The sequence below is a fragment of the Lampetra planeri genome, chromosome 12, assembly GCF_965212315.1.
Source record: "Lampetra planeri chromosome 12, kcLamPlan1.2.h2, whole genome shotgun sequence".
In the NCBI taxonomy this organism is placed as follows: domain Eukaryota; kingdom Metazoa; phylum Chordata; class Hyperoartia; order Petromyzontiformes; family Petromyzontidae; genus Lampetra; species Lampetra planeri.
Genome location: NC_136118.1, coordinates 515,575 through 533,830, shown reverse-complemented (window position 1 = coordinate 533,830; position 18,256 = coordinate 515,575). Strand labels below are relative to the sequence as shown.

The 18,256-nt window shown below is 54.1% G+C and overlaps 1 protein-coding gene across 5 annotated transcripts in view; it reads left to right on the top strand.

Annotated features, from left to right (window-relative positions):
- LOC144721471 (C-terminal-binding protein 1-like) overlaps nucleotides 1-18,256 on the top strand; it is a 48,659-nt gene that overhangs the window by 27,014 nt on the left and 3,389 nt on the right. For all 5 annotated transcript variants that reach the window (XM_078599099.1, XM_078599100.1, XM_078599102.1 and 2 more), the window contains 6 exons: nucleotides 2,534-2,688; nucleotides 3,016-3,160; nucleotides 14,727-14,933; nucleotides 16,997-17,211; nucleotides 17,573-17,703; nucleotides 17,891-18,018. In XM_078599099.1, coding sequence (XP_078455225.1) covers nucleotides 2,534-2,688; nucleotides 3,016-3,160; nucleotides 14,727-14,933; nucleotides 16,997-17,211; nucleotides 17,573-17,703; nucleotides 17,891-18,018 — 981 coding nt within the window. The remainder of the gene's footprint in view (nucleotides 1-2,533; nucleotides 2,689-3,015; nucleotides 3,161-14,726; nucleotides 14,934-16,996; nucleotides 17,212-17,572; nucleotides 17,704-17,890; nucleotides 18,019-18,256) is intronic.

Genomic DNA, 18,256 nt, shown 5'->3' with positions numbered 1-18,256 from the left:
GCACACTCCTCCGTGTGTCAGGGTTATCTCTGTAACAGTCTCCGCGCGTGTCCGTGGCGGGGGGGGGGGGGCCCGCGCGTGTCCGTGACGGGGGGGGGGCCCCGCGCGTGTCCGTGACGGGGGGGGGGGGGCCCGCGCGTGTCCGTGACGGGGGGGGGGGGGGCCCGCGCGTGTCCGTGACGGGGGGGGGGGGGCCCGCGCGTGTCCGTGACGGGGGGGGGGGGGGGCCCGCGCGTGTCCGTGACGGGGGGGGGGGGCCCGCGCGTGTCCGTGACGGGGGGGGGGGGGGCCCGCGCGTGTCCGTGGCGGGGGGGGGCCCCGCGCGTGTCCGTGACGGGGGGGGGGGCCCGCGCGTGTCCGTGACGGGGGGGGGGGGGCCCGCGCGTGTCCGTGACGGGGGGGGGGGCCCCGCTCGTGTCAGAGAGCACCCTTGTCTTGGAATCCTCGCATGCACTTGTCTCCATCGTGTGGTGGTTGAGGCTCCAGCACTCTATGATTCGTGGGCAGGGGGGGGCGCTAGCACCATTGCCTGTCACAATGCTAATGGACGAGCCCCGAGTCCCTAACTGCAAAATTCCCCCGGCACATGAGTGGGGACGCAGCGGCTGGGGGGAAACCGGTCAGCGTCTCACGATCATATTGTTAAATGGGTTTCTTAGGGGCAGCTGCCGCCTCGTCTGCAGACGAGGGCGGAGGCTGGGATAGCATTGGCAAAAATGAAAGAAAAGAGCATTTTGGGGGTCAGGAAGGGCAGGAGGAACAACACTTGCTCACCTACATCCAGCACACGGAATAGTCTCAGGTAATGCCGAGATATGTACAATTCCCTGGTGTAACAGAGATGAGGTCATTAAGTCATGCGGTAGGTTTTCCCAATAGGTTCTCTCCTCTCCTGCCCCTCCCCACCCACAGCTCCCTTGCACAGCCAGGCCAAGGTGGCTCTTTGTGCAAAACGTATTGATGTAAAAATGAGAGAGACTTCAAGCCTTGTCAAAGCAGCATCTAAGCAGGGCAGGGGAGAGAGCTGCTGTGAAGGCCTGGGGAGTGAGTGGGAGGGAGAGTAGTAGGTGGGGAGAGATGGGATAAGGGTGGAGGAGGGAGGGAAAGAAAAGGGGGGGGGGAGTGAGGGTCAGGAGACGGAATGGGGGCGGGATGGGGGAGCTGAGAGAGAACGTCTGTCGGCAGTGGGGTGAGGGAAGTTGTGCTTGGCGTGAGGTGAGCTTCGTTTTACCGCATGGTAATCGGACAAGAAGCGGGAGGAAGGCCGACATGCATAGCTGCCCCTTTGGAGTGGAAGCTGCTGGCACTGCAGCCTACGCTCTGATTCCCGCTCGGTTAATTTGTTACTGTGAGAAACATGCAGGCGCACCGAGCGATACCCGAACGCCTTACGCATTTGGCCACCTCGGCACTCATCGTGCGTGCATGGCATTATGGGTGTCCGAATAGGTGCTTGCACATCTGCTTAGCGGGTTAGGACATGATACATGTGTGGCCAGCGTGTGGGGCTCATGTGTGCAGTAAGTACGGAGTCTGTGGTAGGTACGGCGCTCATGTGTGTGTGGTAGGTACGGGGTGCGCGTGGTGTGTGTGTGATCGGCGTGGGCAGGAAGGGTGGCGGTGGCACCCAGTGCGTAACATGTGCACATCAAACGATTGGCCTGTGTGAACGCTTTTTACTTCCTATTCCCCCATCTCTCCCACCCTCCCGGTGGAATCGAACAGCCCCTCACTCACTCTCTCATCGGCTCCGTATATATCATAGCACGTCTTCGTCTGCAGTCAGTCCCGGATTCTGCTTGTGTGTGTGTGATTTTATTTTGACACTACATAAATAGAATTATTTTTATAGTGTTTTAAGCTGTGGTTATGGAGGGGTGTGCGTATAGGGGCATCGCGGTGTCGAGATGTGTTAACTACCTCGCCTGGTATGCAGGAGGTCGTAGGTTCGATCCTAACCCTGACGATTGTATTTATGGTCGCGTGGATCTTCTCCCGGTTCTCCGGTTTTTCCCTCCACGTTTAGAAACATTTGGCTGCTCGAAATTTCTACGTGATAAGCCACTTCATTTGGCTATTATTTGTGGCCAGGTCGCTTCTGAAAAAGAGCTATATTGCTCATTTGGCCTTACCTGGTAAAATAAAAAATAGGTTTTTTAAAGTGTGTGTGAGAGTGATATGTGTATACGTGTGAGCAAGTGTTTGTGTGTTGATTTGGCCTTGTGCAGTGTGTAAACAGCACTGGAGAGACAAAGGTGGCCAGGCTTGACAGCCCTCCATCCCTTGGAGCACCGTGCCAACTTTAATAGATTGCCAGCTAGCAGCACTTTCCTTGACATCTGATGTAGTCTGTCATGGGGATGTTTGTCTTTGTATGTGTATTTGAGCGTGTGTGTGAATGTGTGTTTGCGCTTGTGTGAGCGCGCTTGTGTGTGCGCACGCGTGTGTGTGCTTGAGTCCCCGTGCGTGTGTGTGGTAATGTTTACTGACCTCCGCCGTTAACCTGAGTGACCTACATCTGCGCGTGTCGCAGGTATCCGGCCTCCGATCATCAACGGCCCGATGCATCCGCGGCCACTGGTGGCGCTGCTCGATGGCCGTGACTGTACGGTGGAGATGCCCATCCTCAAGGACGTGGCCACCGTGGCGTTCTGTGACGCCCAGTCAACGCAGGAGATCCACGAGAAGGTGCGGTGCCCACTAACGAGGCCTGCTAATGTGCCTGCCCCCGGCTGCCTCGTAAGGCCCTTCAAGTGCGCGCGCTCGCGTTTATATCAGCATGTGTCAGTGTGGGAGTCCAATTCTCTGTCGCTTGACACGCTGCTACTATGAGTTCCGTGTTCTTGCTTGCCGTTATCAGCAGTGGTTGCTCTGAGGTCTTGATGTGTGAAAGTGTCAGAGGTATAGGAGTTTGTGAAACTGGGGTGGGAGGGGGGGAGATGGCAGTGATGGATGGTGCGGTGCAAGCGGGCGAGTCCCTCCATTTGTGCTGACCCGACTATGGTCCCTGTGTAGGTGTTGAACGAGGCGGTGGCGGCGCTGATGTATCACACCATCACGCTGACACGCGAGGACCTTGAGAAGTTCAAGGCTCTGCGGATCATTGTGAGGATCGGCAGCGGCTATGACAACGTGGACGTTAAATCGGCCGCAGAGCTCGGTAACAGCAACGCATCCTCGCACAGCGATTCAACAACATGAACAATTAAAATGCATAAAGCGTCTGAAGGGCAATTGCATTTCTAGATGCTTTACAAAAATGAAAAACTAGGATTTGTGTAGAATGGTGGGGTTGTTGAGGTTAAGCAGGGCAACAAGGGAGGAGAGTGAGAGGGGCAGTACCGCTGCGCAATCCAGGACGAAGCAAATGGGGCCCAGCATCTAACACGAGCCCCAGGGACAGCGGATGCATTGTGCGTCCGACGCCACAAACGATGACAGCGCACAGTGCAGTTGCCAAACAACACAACGCACAACAAAGGCAAAGATTCCCCCTGTAACCTTAACAGACTGTTGGGGCAAGTGCTGTTAGCGAGCACCTATGAAAGCCAGAAAGGCACATGAAGGGGTGGGTGGCCAACACCACGCCTGACCGCCTTTGTCTCCCCAGTGGTGATGTTTACATGCCGCACTAGGCACCCATTTGAGGCTGTCTCAACATAGGGGGGGCCCATAACTAGTTCAGATATTTCACCACTGGTGTTGGCTGTGAGTGGGAATCGAACTCGAGTCGCTGGGTTCGTAGCGCAGTACGCTAACCACTACACTACTGCTCCACCAACGCACAACAAACACTGCACAACACATGTGGGATATCACAAAACAAGATACACAGCACATAACACAGCACGCACCACACAACACACATCACACCGCACATCACACAATGCACACAGCATACAACACACAACTCATCACAACACGCACAGCACATAGCACCGTCACACCACATGCATTACAACACGCACAGCACATCACCGAATGCACACGTCGCCTCGCACAGAACACATCACACAACACACACAGCATACAACACACAACTCATCACAACACGCACAGCACATAGCACCGTCACACAACACATGCATCACATCACACACAACACGCACAGCACATCCCTGAATGCACACGTCGCCTCGCACAGAGCACATCACACAACACACAAATCGCGCAGTGCACACCGTTGCAGGATATATCCGATGAAATCTTTCATTTACGAGCTGTGGTCCATGGTGCCTGAGCAGTGTTCCCCAGTCCAGTATTAAGTTTTTGACGGTGACTGCAGCGCTTCCTCATTTATTTACTTTCCCCCTTGCAGCCCTTAGGATGTCACTCACGTCGCAGTGGCCACGCGCGCTTAAACCGCGTGCCCACGGGCCCCTTCCCCTCCCGCACTTTGTTTTTCCATCCACCCAGAGGGAAAGCCAAATCGGAACCCGCACCGCTCGGTCGCGCGCGCTACCTTACCCCCCCTCCTGTTGTCGTTGTCCCCTGCCTGCGGCGTCGGTCTCGTGTCTGTGCACGTTTCTGAGTTTTAAGACCTCGCCGGGATTGTTCTCCCGAGTCAGGAGCTGCTCATGACTTCAAAACAACACTCGCGCGCGACTCAGGGGAGCCCACCGGGCATCGCGCTGCCCTCGGTTAGGGGAGGGGTTTTAAAATGTCTCCATAATGCACACGGGGGGAGAGGTTTTTCAACAGCAGGCGAGTGTCGTGGTTGGTTGAGCGTGTGATTTGGTGGTGGTTTTGGTGAATGTGTGGTGTGTTTGTGCCTGGTGTGCAGTTGGTTATATGATTGGTGTGTGGTTAGTGTTTGGTTGATTGTATGGTTGGTATGTGTTTGGTTGTACGTTTCACCAGTGCTTGATTGTGTGCGTTGTTGTGTGGTTGATTTTTGATTGGTGTGTACTTGGTTGCAATGGACATTTTGTGGTTGAGCAGTTTGTGGTTGGTCATGTTGATTGCGTGGTTGGTTGTGTTGTTGGCTGTCTTTTTTTCATTGTATGGTTGTGATTGTGGTTGTGTGGTTTGTGATGGTGTTTTTGTGATTGGCCGTTTGGTTGTGCAGTTGTGTCGCCTGGTTGTACCATGTGCCATGTTGTCGCGTGGTTGTACCATGTTGTCACGTGGTTGTGTTGCCTGGTTGTGCTGTGTGGTTGCCTGGTTGTTCCGTGTGGTTGCTTGGTTGTTCCGTGTGGTTGCCTGGTTGTGCCGCTTGTTTGTCCCATATGGTTGCGTGATTGTGCCACATGGTTGTACCATGCGGTTGCGTGGCTAAGCCATGTGGTTGTGCCTTGTCGTTGCGTGGTTGCTCCGTACTGTGGGGACTCAGAGGGCACTGCCCGGTGGTAATGAGGCTGTGCCGCCAGATGGCGGAGATTGTGCAGAACCCAGAGCCCATTAGGCAGCTTATGCAGTCGCTCGGCAGTGGGTGGGGGCACGTGAGGGGTGGGGGAGGAGGAGTGGGAGGAGGGCAATAGCTGGCGGCTAGACGAGAGGGAGGGTGGGTGAGTGAAAGTCCATGGCAGCGGATGGGGGCGTAGGGGGGGTTTGAGAGTGTCGGCAGGGAGGCAAGGGCAGGGGGGGTCGTGGGAAGCCTAGTGGTGGGTGTGGGGGTGGGGGATGGACCGAGCTGGGCTGGAGCATCTGGGCTCTTGGCAGCCGATCCACTGGAGGCCCAGGAGGGTTGTGGCGTAAGGGGCTCAGGCCCCCGACCCTGTCACTGTCGACGTGAAAACTCAATTCCGAAGCAGCCACCCGTCGCGCTCTCGGATTTGGATTATATAGCTATACACACGTACTTGTCAATACGTGCCCACACGCAAGCACACACCACACACGTGTCATTACACTCATGCGTGAGCCCTGGCCTAGAGTTAAATGCTCCCACGTGTGACGACTGAGAGCACAGTCTCCGCGTGGAGGGAGAGCGACTTCCTGTGTTTTTGGTCGGCACAACACAAGGATTGCACAACGCACCACTTCACAGCCACTCGTTCAAAGCGGCCATTCAAACCTTGCTCGCAGCTTTCCAAAACGGCGCAGGTTGACCCCCCCCACAGGGCCTCCAGCGGAGCAGTCGGGTCTCCCCGAATTCCCGGGTCCCTGAGACCCCCGGGAGCACCTGCGGCGCGAGGCCGTTGAAGCGCCGCTTATTGATCGCCCTCCCGCGCGTTGTTTCTGCTGCTCTAATTGAGTAATGGCGGCAATCCAGTGGGTCCCGGTGCACGCGCGAGCGCTAACAAGATGTTGGAAATTAATCTCGGCGCACGTGGGGGGGGAGGCAGGGAGCAGTTTTTTTTAACCAAACGGACGCACGTGCAAACACCCGGCCTCCCGCTGCATCTTTTTTTAACTCGTCCACCGCCACGTTGGCGGTGCTGCTGTTGTGCTGGAGATTTTGTTTTTTTTCTCACCGTTGAGATTGTAATCGCTATTTGGTCATGGCTGCTGAGTGTGTTCTTTGGTTCAGGCGGTGGAAACTCGGGATGGAGGCTCAGCTCCCCCCACCCACTCTCCCCCCAACCGCTGCCTTGGAGACATCATTGGTGTTTGTCTCAATGCAAGGCATCAATGGGTGTTGTATGTGTGTATATATAGGGTGTGTGATGTGTGTGATGTGTGGTGAGGTTACGTGAGGTGTGTGTAACGGGTGTGTGGGTGTATGAGGAGTGCGTTTCGGGGACTTGAGTTGTCAGTGGGGTGCGTCATTTTTTATTCGAGATTTGCACATCAGATGCAGTGCACTCAGTGTGTGAGTTGTGAAGTATATATGCGGTGTGTGTGTGGGATTCGTGACGTGCGTAGGGCGTTTGTGGTCTGTATGGAGTTGTAAAGCTTTGTCGGTCTTTTGTGAGATGTCGACGAGGTAAGTCATGAGCCATTGGTATGAGAAGGGGTGGATGGTTCAGGCAGGGTGGAGGAGGAGTGAAGGCTGTTGCAGGCCGTGCCTTGCGGGTAGCAGAGCAAGGGTAGCCATGACCCCGGGGTGACCCCTGTCTGCTCGCTGGTTATAATCGCGTGGTGGGGGAATGGTCTCTAGAGCGGGGTGTGTGGTGCCGCGTGCCAGCGTGCGCCCCGTCTCACCATCGGTCGTCGCACCTCGCCCGCCCGTCCTCTGGCCTCGCCCCCGGAAATCTGGTCCTTCACAAGCACCCCCGTGCGTGTCGGCGTTCGTGCACGTAGCTCACAGTTTACACAACGTGGACACAGATGCAGCCACTCATTCGGTGGCATGTTGGCGACCTTTGACAGTTTGGCCTGTGGGAGGATTCCCATCTAATTTCCCACACGCACCTCCCCTTGGGGTATACCCGTGCAGCACGCGTGCGGGGATTGTGTTGAGTCGGTCTTAATCGCTGCTTGCTAACCACATTTTCCTCAGAAGTCCTGAAGGCTTTACGGAAGGGTTCTGTTCTGTTCCACGTCTAAAGAAAATTAATGCTTTGTTTATTTTTTACCGTATATTAAAATAATAACAAAGGCCCTTTGCCAATCCATTGAGAGATGAAGGCCTCCCCACGCCTTATTGACCATACTTCACGCTAGTCAATGCTGTTTGGTTAAAACAAGACCGGTTCAGACATCCCTCGCCGCTGTTCAGAAGTCATGATCGGGAAATCGAACTAGGCGCACCAAATGTTGATAGTTGATTGTGAAGTGGACCAACGGTGGGGTGAATTTAGTCCGTGACGCCAAGAGCACGGCCACTTTGAGTTTCGCACCTGCTACCCACACCTGCAATATGTTGAGACGTGGCTAAGAGATGCCCACAACATTTTTGGGGCCATGGTCAAGTTAAACATGGGTCAAATCGGGTTTGTCAGTACTGCATACATCGTGGCAACTCTGATGATGGCATTAGCAAGTCCCGGGTATCTGTTATCTAACCAACAGCCGCTGGGAACCGTACACAAGTGGAACACCCCCCCAACTTCCGCAGCGTGGCTGTTTGCCCCTGAACCACAGCAGTAGTGAGATGGACACCACTTTTAAAAATCGCAGCTTCTGCGTGAATGCAGACAGGGGGAACTGGCGGCACAGCGGGGTTGGCAGTCGTCCAGTGCCGTGGGTGTTCACGCGTCGCACGTCCCGTTCTGTTGGGTTCATTAGTCTCCGCTCGCTCTTAACCCCACCGCTGCCTCCTCCACCGCGCGGGACCCTAGCCCGCGGGGCCCGCGAGCCTCTTCACCCCGCCCCGCTTCCCCTCCCCCAGACCCCCCTCCCACAACGACCCCCACTCCCTTCACCCGCAGGGACGATTCCGGACGTGGTTTTTATCGGGGCGGAGCGCGTGTGGTTAATCACCCGCGCCGCCGCCGCCACCGCCGCCACACGCCCCGCCGGGCCACTGGGGTCTCGTTGACGCTCGATGAAGGAGGCGGAGGAGTGCACCACACCCAAGGGGCCAGTGTGTGTCTTGTTTCGCGTGTCAGTGTTTGTGTGTATTGGTCTGCTTTTCTGTGATGTGTTTGGTGGTTTGTGTGGCTAGCGTGTCGCTGTTGTGCGTGTGGTTTTTGCTGCTGCTGTGTTTGACTGGTTCTGTATAACGTGTTGCTGTTGTGGTCTTTTTCTGTACGTTGCGTCATTGTGTTGTTGCTGTGCTGCTGTGGTGGTGTGTACATTGTTATGTTAGGGTGGAGTGGCTTAGTTCTGTGTTGTACTATTGTGGTGTGTGTGACTGGTTTTGTGCGGCATCGTGCTGGGGGGTGGTGCTGTGTATGTGTTACTGTGTGTAACACATGCAGAGCGGTAGAGTAGCGGTTGGCGCACTGCGCTATGAACCTGGCGACCCGTGTGAGTTCGATTCCCACTTACGGCCAACACCAGCGACGATTATCTGAACCAGTCCTGGGCCTCGCCTAGGTCGACTCTGCCTCAAACGAGTACCTGGTGCGGTGTGTAAAGACATCGCCACAGGGGAGATAAAGGCGGTCGTGCGTGGTGCTGGCCACCCACCCCCTCGTGTTCCTTGCCGGTCTTCATAGGTGCTCGCTAACAGCACTTGCCCCCAACATTCTAGGGCTATATGGGGGATCTTTGTCTTTGTGCCGTGGTTGCATATGCCGTGGTGGTGATGTATAACTGCGTGCATGGTGTTGTGTGTGTTATGTCAAGGTATGTATGGATGTTAATGCATGTGTTGTGTGTGTAACTGCGTGTGTGTAACTGCGTGTGTGCCTAACTGCGTGTGTGCCTGTGGGAGACGGTAGTATATGGGTTAGCGCAATGTGCTCCAAGCCCAGTGACCCAGATTCGAATCCAGCTCACGGCCAACACCGGTAACGATACTGTATAACCCGCAGACGCATATACCCCGCAAAAATAGCGTTTTGTGTAAAACAAATTTCAGATAGCCCGCACCTCCATATACCCCGCATGCATTCAAAACTTTAACGTCGTTACCGCAGCTTAATTCATCATATTAATATAAAGTTTACATTTGTAATACATTCCACTATCAATTGTTAAGATTAAAATCATAACGTGCACAAAGAAATCAAACTAACTGGAAACGAGTGAACTTAAAACAGTAAATAAGTAACAAAAATAAATATCCGATAAATAAGTAACACACAACTGGTATATAAGTAAGTAAGCGTACTGTTAGGCTTACCAGCATGCGACCTCATCATATTACAGCTACTGGACCGGTAGTTACCCCTGTACAGTTTTAGCACTGGTAGATTGCGCGCTGCGCAGATAATAGCGGCACTACGGTAACGCCATTGCCTCCTGGCAACAAAGCCATTGGAAGTGTGAAACAAAGCTCATGGTCGCGGCCGAAGGGACTCAGCAATTATGATTCCGCGTCTGGTAAATGCTTGTTAAGGCCCTTCCCATTGTGCAATCTATAGCCTCAGCTGAAACTTTCGCACCCCCCTATAGCCACTGAAAGTATTACGCTAAACAAATTGCGCCCACTTCAAACATTGTCGTTTCATTGTACAAACAATTCGAATCATTTAAAACGTGATAACATGTGCAATTTTAGTGTGAGTGGTTTATTCAGCAGTGCTTTAGTCAAAGGTAAGTGTTGCATAGGGGATAGTCCTCCCATGAAAACATTAAACGAGTTATGACATGTCACACGTGTAAAATATTTTTGGGATAGCCCGCACCTCCATATGCCCCGCAGGGTCTTGTTTTGTTTGTAAAAAGTGGTCTACCCCGCGGGTTATATGCAGGGAAAATACGGTAACTGAACCGGACCTGGGCCACCCCTAGGTCGACTGCTTTAAAAGGAGTACCTAGTGTAGAGTGTAAACATTTACATTAGGGAGACAAAGGTGGCCGGGCGTGTTGCTGGCCACCCACCCCCTCGTGTGCTGTGCTTGTGTAATTGCTTGCATGGTGGTGTGTGTATTTGTGCATGGTGGTGTGTGTAAGTGTGCATGGTGGTGTGTGTAAGTGTGCATGGTGGTGTGTATTTGTGCATGGTGGTGTGTGTAGTTGTGCATGGTGGTGTGTGTAGTTGTGCATGGTGGTGTGTGTAAGTGTGCATGGTGGTGTGTGTATTAGTGCATGGTGGTGTGTGTAATTGTGCATGGTGGTGTGTGTAGTTGTGCATGGTGGTGTGTGTAGTTGTGCATGGTGGTGTGTGTAATTGTGCATGGTGGTGTGTGTAAGTGTGCATGGTGGTGTGTGTAGTTGTGCATGGTGGTGTGTGTAGTTGTGCATGGTGGTGTGTGTAGTTGTGCATGGTGGTGTGTGTAATTGTGCATGGTGGTGTGTGTAGTTGTGCATGGTGGTGTGTGTAGTTGTGCATGGTGGTGTGTGTATTAGTGCATGGTGGAGTGTGTAGTTGTGCATGGTGGAGTGTGTAGTTGTGCATGGTGGTGTGTGTAGTTGTGAATGGTGGTGTGTGTAGTTGTGCATGGTGGTGTGTGTAGTTGTTCATGGTGGTGCGTGTAAGTGTGCATGGTGGTGCGTGTAATTGTGCATGGTGGTGTGTGTAGTTGTGCATGGTGGTGTGTGTAGTTGTGCATGGTGGTGTGTGTAAGTGTGCATGGTGGTGTGTGTAGTTGTGCATGGTGGTGTGTGTAGTTGTGCATGGTGGTGTGTGTAGTTGTGCATGGTGGTGTGTGTAGTTGTGCATGGTGGTGTGTGTAGTTGTGCATGGTGGTGTGTGTAGTTGTGCATGGTGGTGTGTGTAGTTGTGCATGGTGGTGTGTGTAAGTGTGCATGGTGGTGTGTGTAAGTGTGCATGGTGGTGTGTGTAATTGTGCATGGTGGTGTGTGTAGTTGTGCATGGTGGTGTGTGTAGTTGTGCATGGTGGTGTGTGTAGTTGTGCATGGTGGTGTGTGTAGTTGTGCATGGTGGTGTGTGTATTTGTGCATGGTGGTGTGTGTAGTTGTGCATGGTGGTGTGTGTAGTTGTGCATGGTGGTGTGTGTAGTTGTGCATGGTGGTGTGTGTAGTTGTGCATGGTGGTGTGTGTAAGTGTGCATGGTGGTGTGTGTAGTTGTGCATGGTGGTGTGTGTAGTTGTGCATGGTGGTGTGTGTAGTTGTGCATGGTGGTGTGTGTAGTTGTGCATGGTGGTGTGTGTAGTTGTGCATGGTGGGGTGTGTAAGTGTGCATGGTGGTGTGTGTAAGTGTGCATGGTGGTGTGTGTAGTTGTGCATGGTGGTGTGTGTAGTTGTGCATGGTGGTGTGTGTAGTTGTGCATGGTGGTGTGTGTAGTTGTGCATGGTGGTGTGTGTAGTTGTGCATGGTGGTGTGTGTATTAGTGCATGGTGGAGTGTGTAGTTGTGCATGGTGGAGTGTGTAGTTGTGCATGGTGGTGTGTGTAGTTGTGCATGGTGGTGTGTGTAGTTGTGCATGGTGGTGTGTGTAGTTGTGCATGGTGGTGTGTGTAGTTGTGAATGGTGGTGTGTGTAATTGTTCATGGTGGTGTGTGTAGTTGTGCATGGTGGTGCGTGTAGTTGTGCATGGTGGTGCGTGTAAGTGTGCATGGTGGTGCGTGTAATTGTGCATGGTGGTGCGTGTAGTTGTGCATGGTGGTGTGTGTAGTTGTGCATGGTGGTGTGTGTAGTTGTGCATGGTGGTGTGTGTAGTTGTGCATGGTGGTGTGTGTAGTTGTGCATGGTGGTGCGTGTAAGTGTGCATGGTGGTGCGTGTAAGTGTGCATGGTGGTGCGTGTAAGTGTGCATGGTGGTGTGTGTGTAATTGTGCATAGTGGTGTGTGTAGTTGTGCATGGTGGTGTGTGTAGTTGTGCATGGTGGTGTGTGTAGTTGTGCATGGTGGTGTGTGTAATTGTGCATGGTGGGGTGTGTAGTTGTGCATGGTGGTGTGTGTAGTTGTGCATGGTGGTGTGTGTAGTTGTGCATGGTGGGGTGTGTAGTTGTGCATGGTGGTGTGTGTAAGTGTGCATGGTGGTGTGTGTAATTGTGCATGGTGGTGTGTGTAGTTGTGCATGGTGGTGTGTGTAGTTGTGCATGGTGGTGTGTGTAGTTGTGCATGGTGGTGTGTGTAAGTGTGCATGGTGGTGTGTGTATTTGTGCATGGTGGTGTGTGTAGTTGTGCATGGTGGTGTGTGTAGTTGTGCATGGTGGTGTGTGTAAGTGTGCATGGTGGTGTGTGTAGTTGTGCATGGTGGTGTGTGTAGTTGTGCATGGTGGTGTGTGTAGTTGTGCATGGTGGTGTGTGTAGTTGTGCATGGTGGTGTGTGTAGTTGTGCATGGTGGTGTGTGTAGTTGTGCATGGTGGTGTGTGTAGTTGTGCATGGTGGTGTGTGTAGTTGTGCATGGTGGGGTGTGTAGTTGTGCATGGTGGTGTGTGTAAGTGTGCATGGTGGTGTGTAAGTGTGCATGGTGGTGTGTAAGTGTGCATGGTGGTGTGTGTAGTTGTGCATGGTGGTGTGTGTAGTTGTGCATGGTGGTGTGTGTAGTTGTGCATGGTGGTGTGTGTAGTTGTGCATGGTGGTGTGTGTAGTTGTGCATGGTGGTGTGTGTAGTTGTGCATGGTGGTGTGTGTTGTTGTGCATGGTGGTGTGTGTAGTTGTGCATGGTGGTGTGTGTAGTTGTGCATGGTGGTGTGTGTAGTTGTGCATGGTGGTGTGTGTAGTTGTGCATGGTGGTGTGTGTAGTTGTGCATGGTGGTGTGTGTAGTTGTGCATGGTGGTGTGTGTAGTTGTGCATGGTGGTGTGTGTAGTTGTGCATGGTGGTGTGTGTAGTTGTGCATGGTGGTGTGTGTAGTTGTGCATGGTGGTGTGTGTAGTTGTGCATGGTGGTGTGTGTATTAGTGCATGGTGGTGTGTGTAGTTGTGCATGGTGGTGTGTGTATTAGTGCATGGTGGTGTGTGTATTAGTGCATGGTGGTGTGTGTAGTTGTGCATGGTGGAGCGTGTAGTTGTGCATGGTGGTGTGTGTAAGTGTGCATGCGTGTGTGGCAGTTATTACATGGAGGTGTGTTCAACACATAGGCTTTCGTGACCAATATTATTCATAATCAAGTTGTTTTTGGGTTAAATCGCGTAAGTATAAATGTGTCGTAACCCTCCACCATCCGACACAGCCAGTAAGGTTTCTCATGTAAACAACGCACCAACTAGTTACTACTTCAATCCACACTACCGTACTTTAATCTGCAACATTTAGAATTTGAGTGACTTTTCGCATCATCGGGCAAATCGCCCGATGATGCTGGATGTAATTACCAGCATCGGTGGGCTGAAGTAGTAACTCATTGGCACGTGGTTTACGTTACAAACCTTACTGGCTCTGTCGGGTGGTGGAGGTTACAACACATATATACTTGCGCAATCTAACCCAAAAACCTTTATTGTGGAGGTGTGTGATACTACGTAGGTGGTGTGTGTGTAACTGTGTGGTGTGTGTGTGTATGTGTGTGTAACTGTGTGCATATGTAACTGCGTGCATGGTGTGTGTGGAACTGCGTGGTGTGTGTGTGTGGAACTGCGTGCGTGGTGTGTGTGGAACTGCGTGCAGGGTGTGTGTGTGTAACTGCGTGCGTGGTAGTGCGTTTGTGTAACTGCGTGAGCGGGGGTGCCGCTTGGAGCAGCACTGCGTGGAGCAGTCTCGTGGGGGAGCGCTGTGTCTGCTCGCTGTGCCAAGCGGTTAATGGTGCTCGTGTGCTGTGCTAGTGGAGCGTGGGCGAGCGTTTAGAAGGGGAGGGGTTGGGGAGTGGGGGGGTGCGGGTGTCGACGCAGCCTCGGGTGCCACAGTCATTAATTCCGCGCGCCGCACGCCGCCCTCCCAACCTCTGTCACGGATACTCACGCAGTAGACGGGGCGCGCAGTCTCGCCCGCGCTCTCCCTCTTATTAAAACAAAACCGTGAGAGGGAGAGAAGCCGCGGCGCAAAAAGAACACCCCCAGAATTCACGCCTTCACCGCGCAAATTTATTACAAGCTGCTTACGCTGTCACGCAGCACGAATGCCGAGGCGTGAAGTGTTTTGTCTATGGACCGCTGCGAAAAAACCTAATACATTTCTTTACATGAAACGGAACCGCGGTTTCGGAAGACAGGCCACCGGTTGAGAACCAGCAGGAAGGACCGAGGGCTTCCTCCCCCACCGCCTGGTGACGAGCAGCCACCGAGCGTCACCGACACCTATCCTCGCCGTCTGCCGTCGTTTGCCAGATCGAGTTTCCCAGGGCGGAGATCCCCGAGGCAGCCGAAGGATTCCACGGTGGGTGGGTTTTGTGGCGGCGTCCGGAGATGTCGTTACTCAAGCCGACCTTTTGCCCCTCCGTGCAGGAATCGCGGTGAGCATCGTGCCGGGAGCGTGCGTGGAGGAGACTGCCGACTCGACACTGTCGCACGTCCTCAACCTGTACCGGCGCACTGCCTGGCTGCACCAGAACCTGCGCGAGGGCACACGCGTCGCGTCTGTCGAGCAGGTGCGCGAGATGGCATCTGGCGCCGCGCGCATCCGCGGGGAGACGCTTGGCATCATCGGCTTTGGTGAGTTTACACCACTTTACTCGCCGAGCCCAATGCTCACCACTTTACTCGCCGAGCCCAATGCTCACCGCTACTCGTCAAGATCGGTGCTCACCGATACCAAGACCGGCGGTCACTGATACACCCGGAGACCGGAGCTCACCATGACACACCAAGACCGGAGCTCACCGATACACACCGAGACCGTTGCTCACCTATGCACAGTGATTGACACTGGTGGCCACTTGTCCTGACTGATACAACATAACTGCTTCGCGCTGATAGCCACTGGTGACACTCATATACACTGAAATCACAGATACTGCTTCACCCTACCACTGATAACGTTAGAGCTGATACCAGTAACGCTGATAATCACTAATGCTGATAACGATACTAAGAGAAACACGAATACGTTCTGCTTCGCTCATGCACACTGACGCGCACTCCTCCCGCTTAACACGCGTGCACACCATGCGTCGTTACATGCTTGCTACGTGTCAGTCTACACACTGGACACCCTTGCAATTCAAATGTTTTTTTCTCGGTGAAATGTTCCAATATGAATAGAATAATCCACCACACTCTTACCACTCACGTCGACCCTTCCACACTCACCCACACACACTTGCCTAAACCATCTCACTAACTCCACTTACTCACCGCTCAGCTATTCTCCACGCTGTCACCACTCACCTATTCTCCACTCTCTCACTCACCTATTTTCTACTCTCTCACCACTCACCTGTTCCCCACTCTCATTCACCACTCACCTGTTCTCCACTCACTCACCACTCACCTGTTCTCCACTCACTCACCACTCACCTGTTCCCCACCCACTCACCACTCACCTGTTCCCCACTCACTCACCACTCATCTGTTCTCCTCTCACTCACCACTCACCTGTTCTCCACTCACCACTCACCTGTTCTCTCACTCACCACTCACCTGTTCCCCACTCACTCACCACTCACCTATTCTCCACTATCTCACTCACCACTCACCTGTTCTCCACTCACCACTCACCTGTTCTCCTCTCACTCACTCACCACTCACTCACCTATTCTCCACTCTAACTCACCACTCACCTATTATCCACTCTCACTCACCACTCACCTATTATCCACTCTCACTCACCACTCACCTATTATCCACTCACTCACTCACCACTCACTCACCTATTCTCCACTCTAACTCACCACTCACCTATTCTCCACTCTAACTCACCACTCACCTATTATCCACTCTCACTCACCACTCACCTGTTCTCCTCTCACTCACTCACCACTCACTCACCTATTCTCCACTCTAACTCACCACTCACCTATTCTCCACTCTAACTCACCACTCACCTATTATCCACTCTCACTCACCACTCACCTATTATCCACTCACTCACTCACCACTTGACCAATTCTCCACTCGCTACTTCTCCTCTCATTCGTGTCTTGACTCCGTCTCCACTGCCGGCATCACTGGGGTTAAAGGAAACGCGCGGGGGAGAGATTCCGTGGAATTAATGCGGCGTCTGTGATATCGACCGCGCGCTCTGCCGGGGAGCCCCAGCCCGCACCGAGGCAATCGTAGCACTCGTCACCGCGACACGCGGCTTGTCAGCAGCCGCTGATTCCACTGGAGGGCGAAATCAACCACTGGACGAGAGCTGTGCCGACGCTGGAGGGACGTGCGTTGGTGTTAACTCACAGGCGGCACACCGCGCGAGTGCCGGGATCTGCTGCGGGTGTCTCGCTGCGTGGCGTGCGCGGCGGCAGCGGTTGTGCTGCGAGCTGTGTGTTGCGCAGTATGGTAGTGCTGCGAGCTGTGTGTTGCGCAATATGGTAGTGCTGGTTTGCTAGTGATGCGGTGACCGGTGTGTGATACCGGTTGTGCCGCGAGTGAACGTGTGGTGACAGATTGAGCTGCGTCTGCTGTGTAGTGCCGCTTCTTTGCGATGGGTACTGCAGTGTCTGTTGATCTGTGCTAAACGTGGCGAGCGGTGTTGAATACCGGGGTGGGTGGCGTGGCGGTGACGTGTGCTGTGCTGTGCGACACCTTTTTGAGCCGCCTGTCCTCTGCGCACTCAGGCCGCGTGGGGCAGGCTGTGGCGCTGCGCGCGCGCGCCTTTGGCTTCAGCGTGATGTTCTACGACCCGTACCTCGCCGACGGGGTCGAACGCTCCCTGGGCATCCAGAGGGTGGCCACCCTACAGGACCTCTTGTACAACAGCGACTGCGTGAGCCTCCACTGCAGCCTCAACGAGCACAACCACCACCTCATCAACGACTTCACCATCAAGCAGGTAAGCTGGCGCAAGGTCACGGTCCCGTCGCCGCCAAATCACTGGCGCTCCCCACCGTCGCTGCTGCCACCTATCACCTCCGTTACCACCCATCACGATTGACACCTTCACCAACGCTGCCATAACCAATACCACCGCCAACGCCATCGTCGCAAATCATCGTCGTCACCGTCACCACTGAACACCATTGACCGCCAACACTATCATGACCACTCTCGCCAACTTAATTATTCCCAACATTTTCAACACCCGCCACCAGTAGCATCGCTGTTTCTAATCTCGCCTCGTCATAACCCCTTTGCGAGCTCCACGGGTTTGTGTTTCCATCTCGGTGTTAATGGCGACGGTGGCGACGGTGCAGATGCGGCAGGGCGCGTTCCTGGTGAACACAGCGCGCGGGGGGCTGGTGGACGAGAAGGCGTTGGCGCTCGCGCTCAAGGAGGGCCGCATCCGGGGAGCGGCACTCGACGTGCACGAGATGGAGCCCTACAGGTGGGCGTCACGCAGCCCGCGACCCCATCTGTCACTCCACCTGTCGCACCGTCTGCCACCCTTTTCAATCCCCCCCCCCCCCCTTCTTCGCCCTCTCCACGCACCGACCCATCACCGCTTCTGTCGTGCTGCCATCGTCAATAGATGCCGATCGTTGCCTGCGTGTCACCCCGTGTCCCCCGCGCAGCGTGAACCAGGGTCCCCTGAAGGATGCCCCCAATCTGCTGTGCACGCCCCACACGGCCTGGTACAGCGAGCAGGCCTCCCTGGAGATGCGTGAGGAAGCTGCAAAGGAGGTCCGCCGGGCCATCACCGGTATGCAGCCACCACCCAATCCTCCTGCGCTCTGAAAATCCTAAACCCACCCTGAACCCTGATGCACTTACACGTACCTCAATCCATCCCGATCCCAACCCGCACCCTTGTAAACCCCACGCGTGAACCCACCTGCTCTTGCGTGCGCCCCAAATCCACGGCGCATACGTTCCGTGCGCCGGCGTAGGGGAGACTCTGCGTCCACGTGCGCGAACGCTACGGGGGGTGGGGGAGAGTC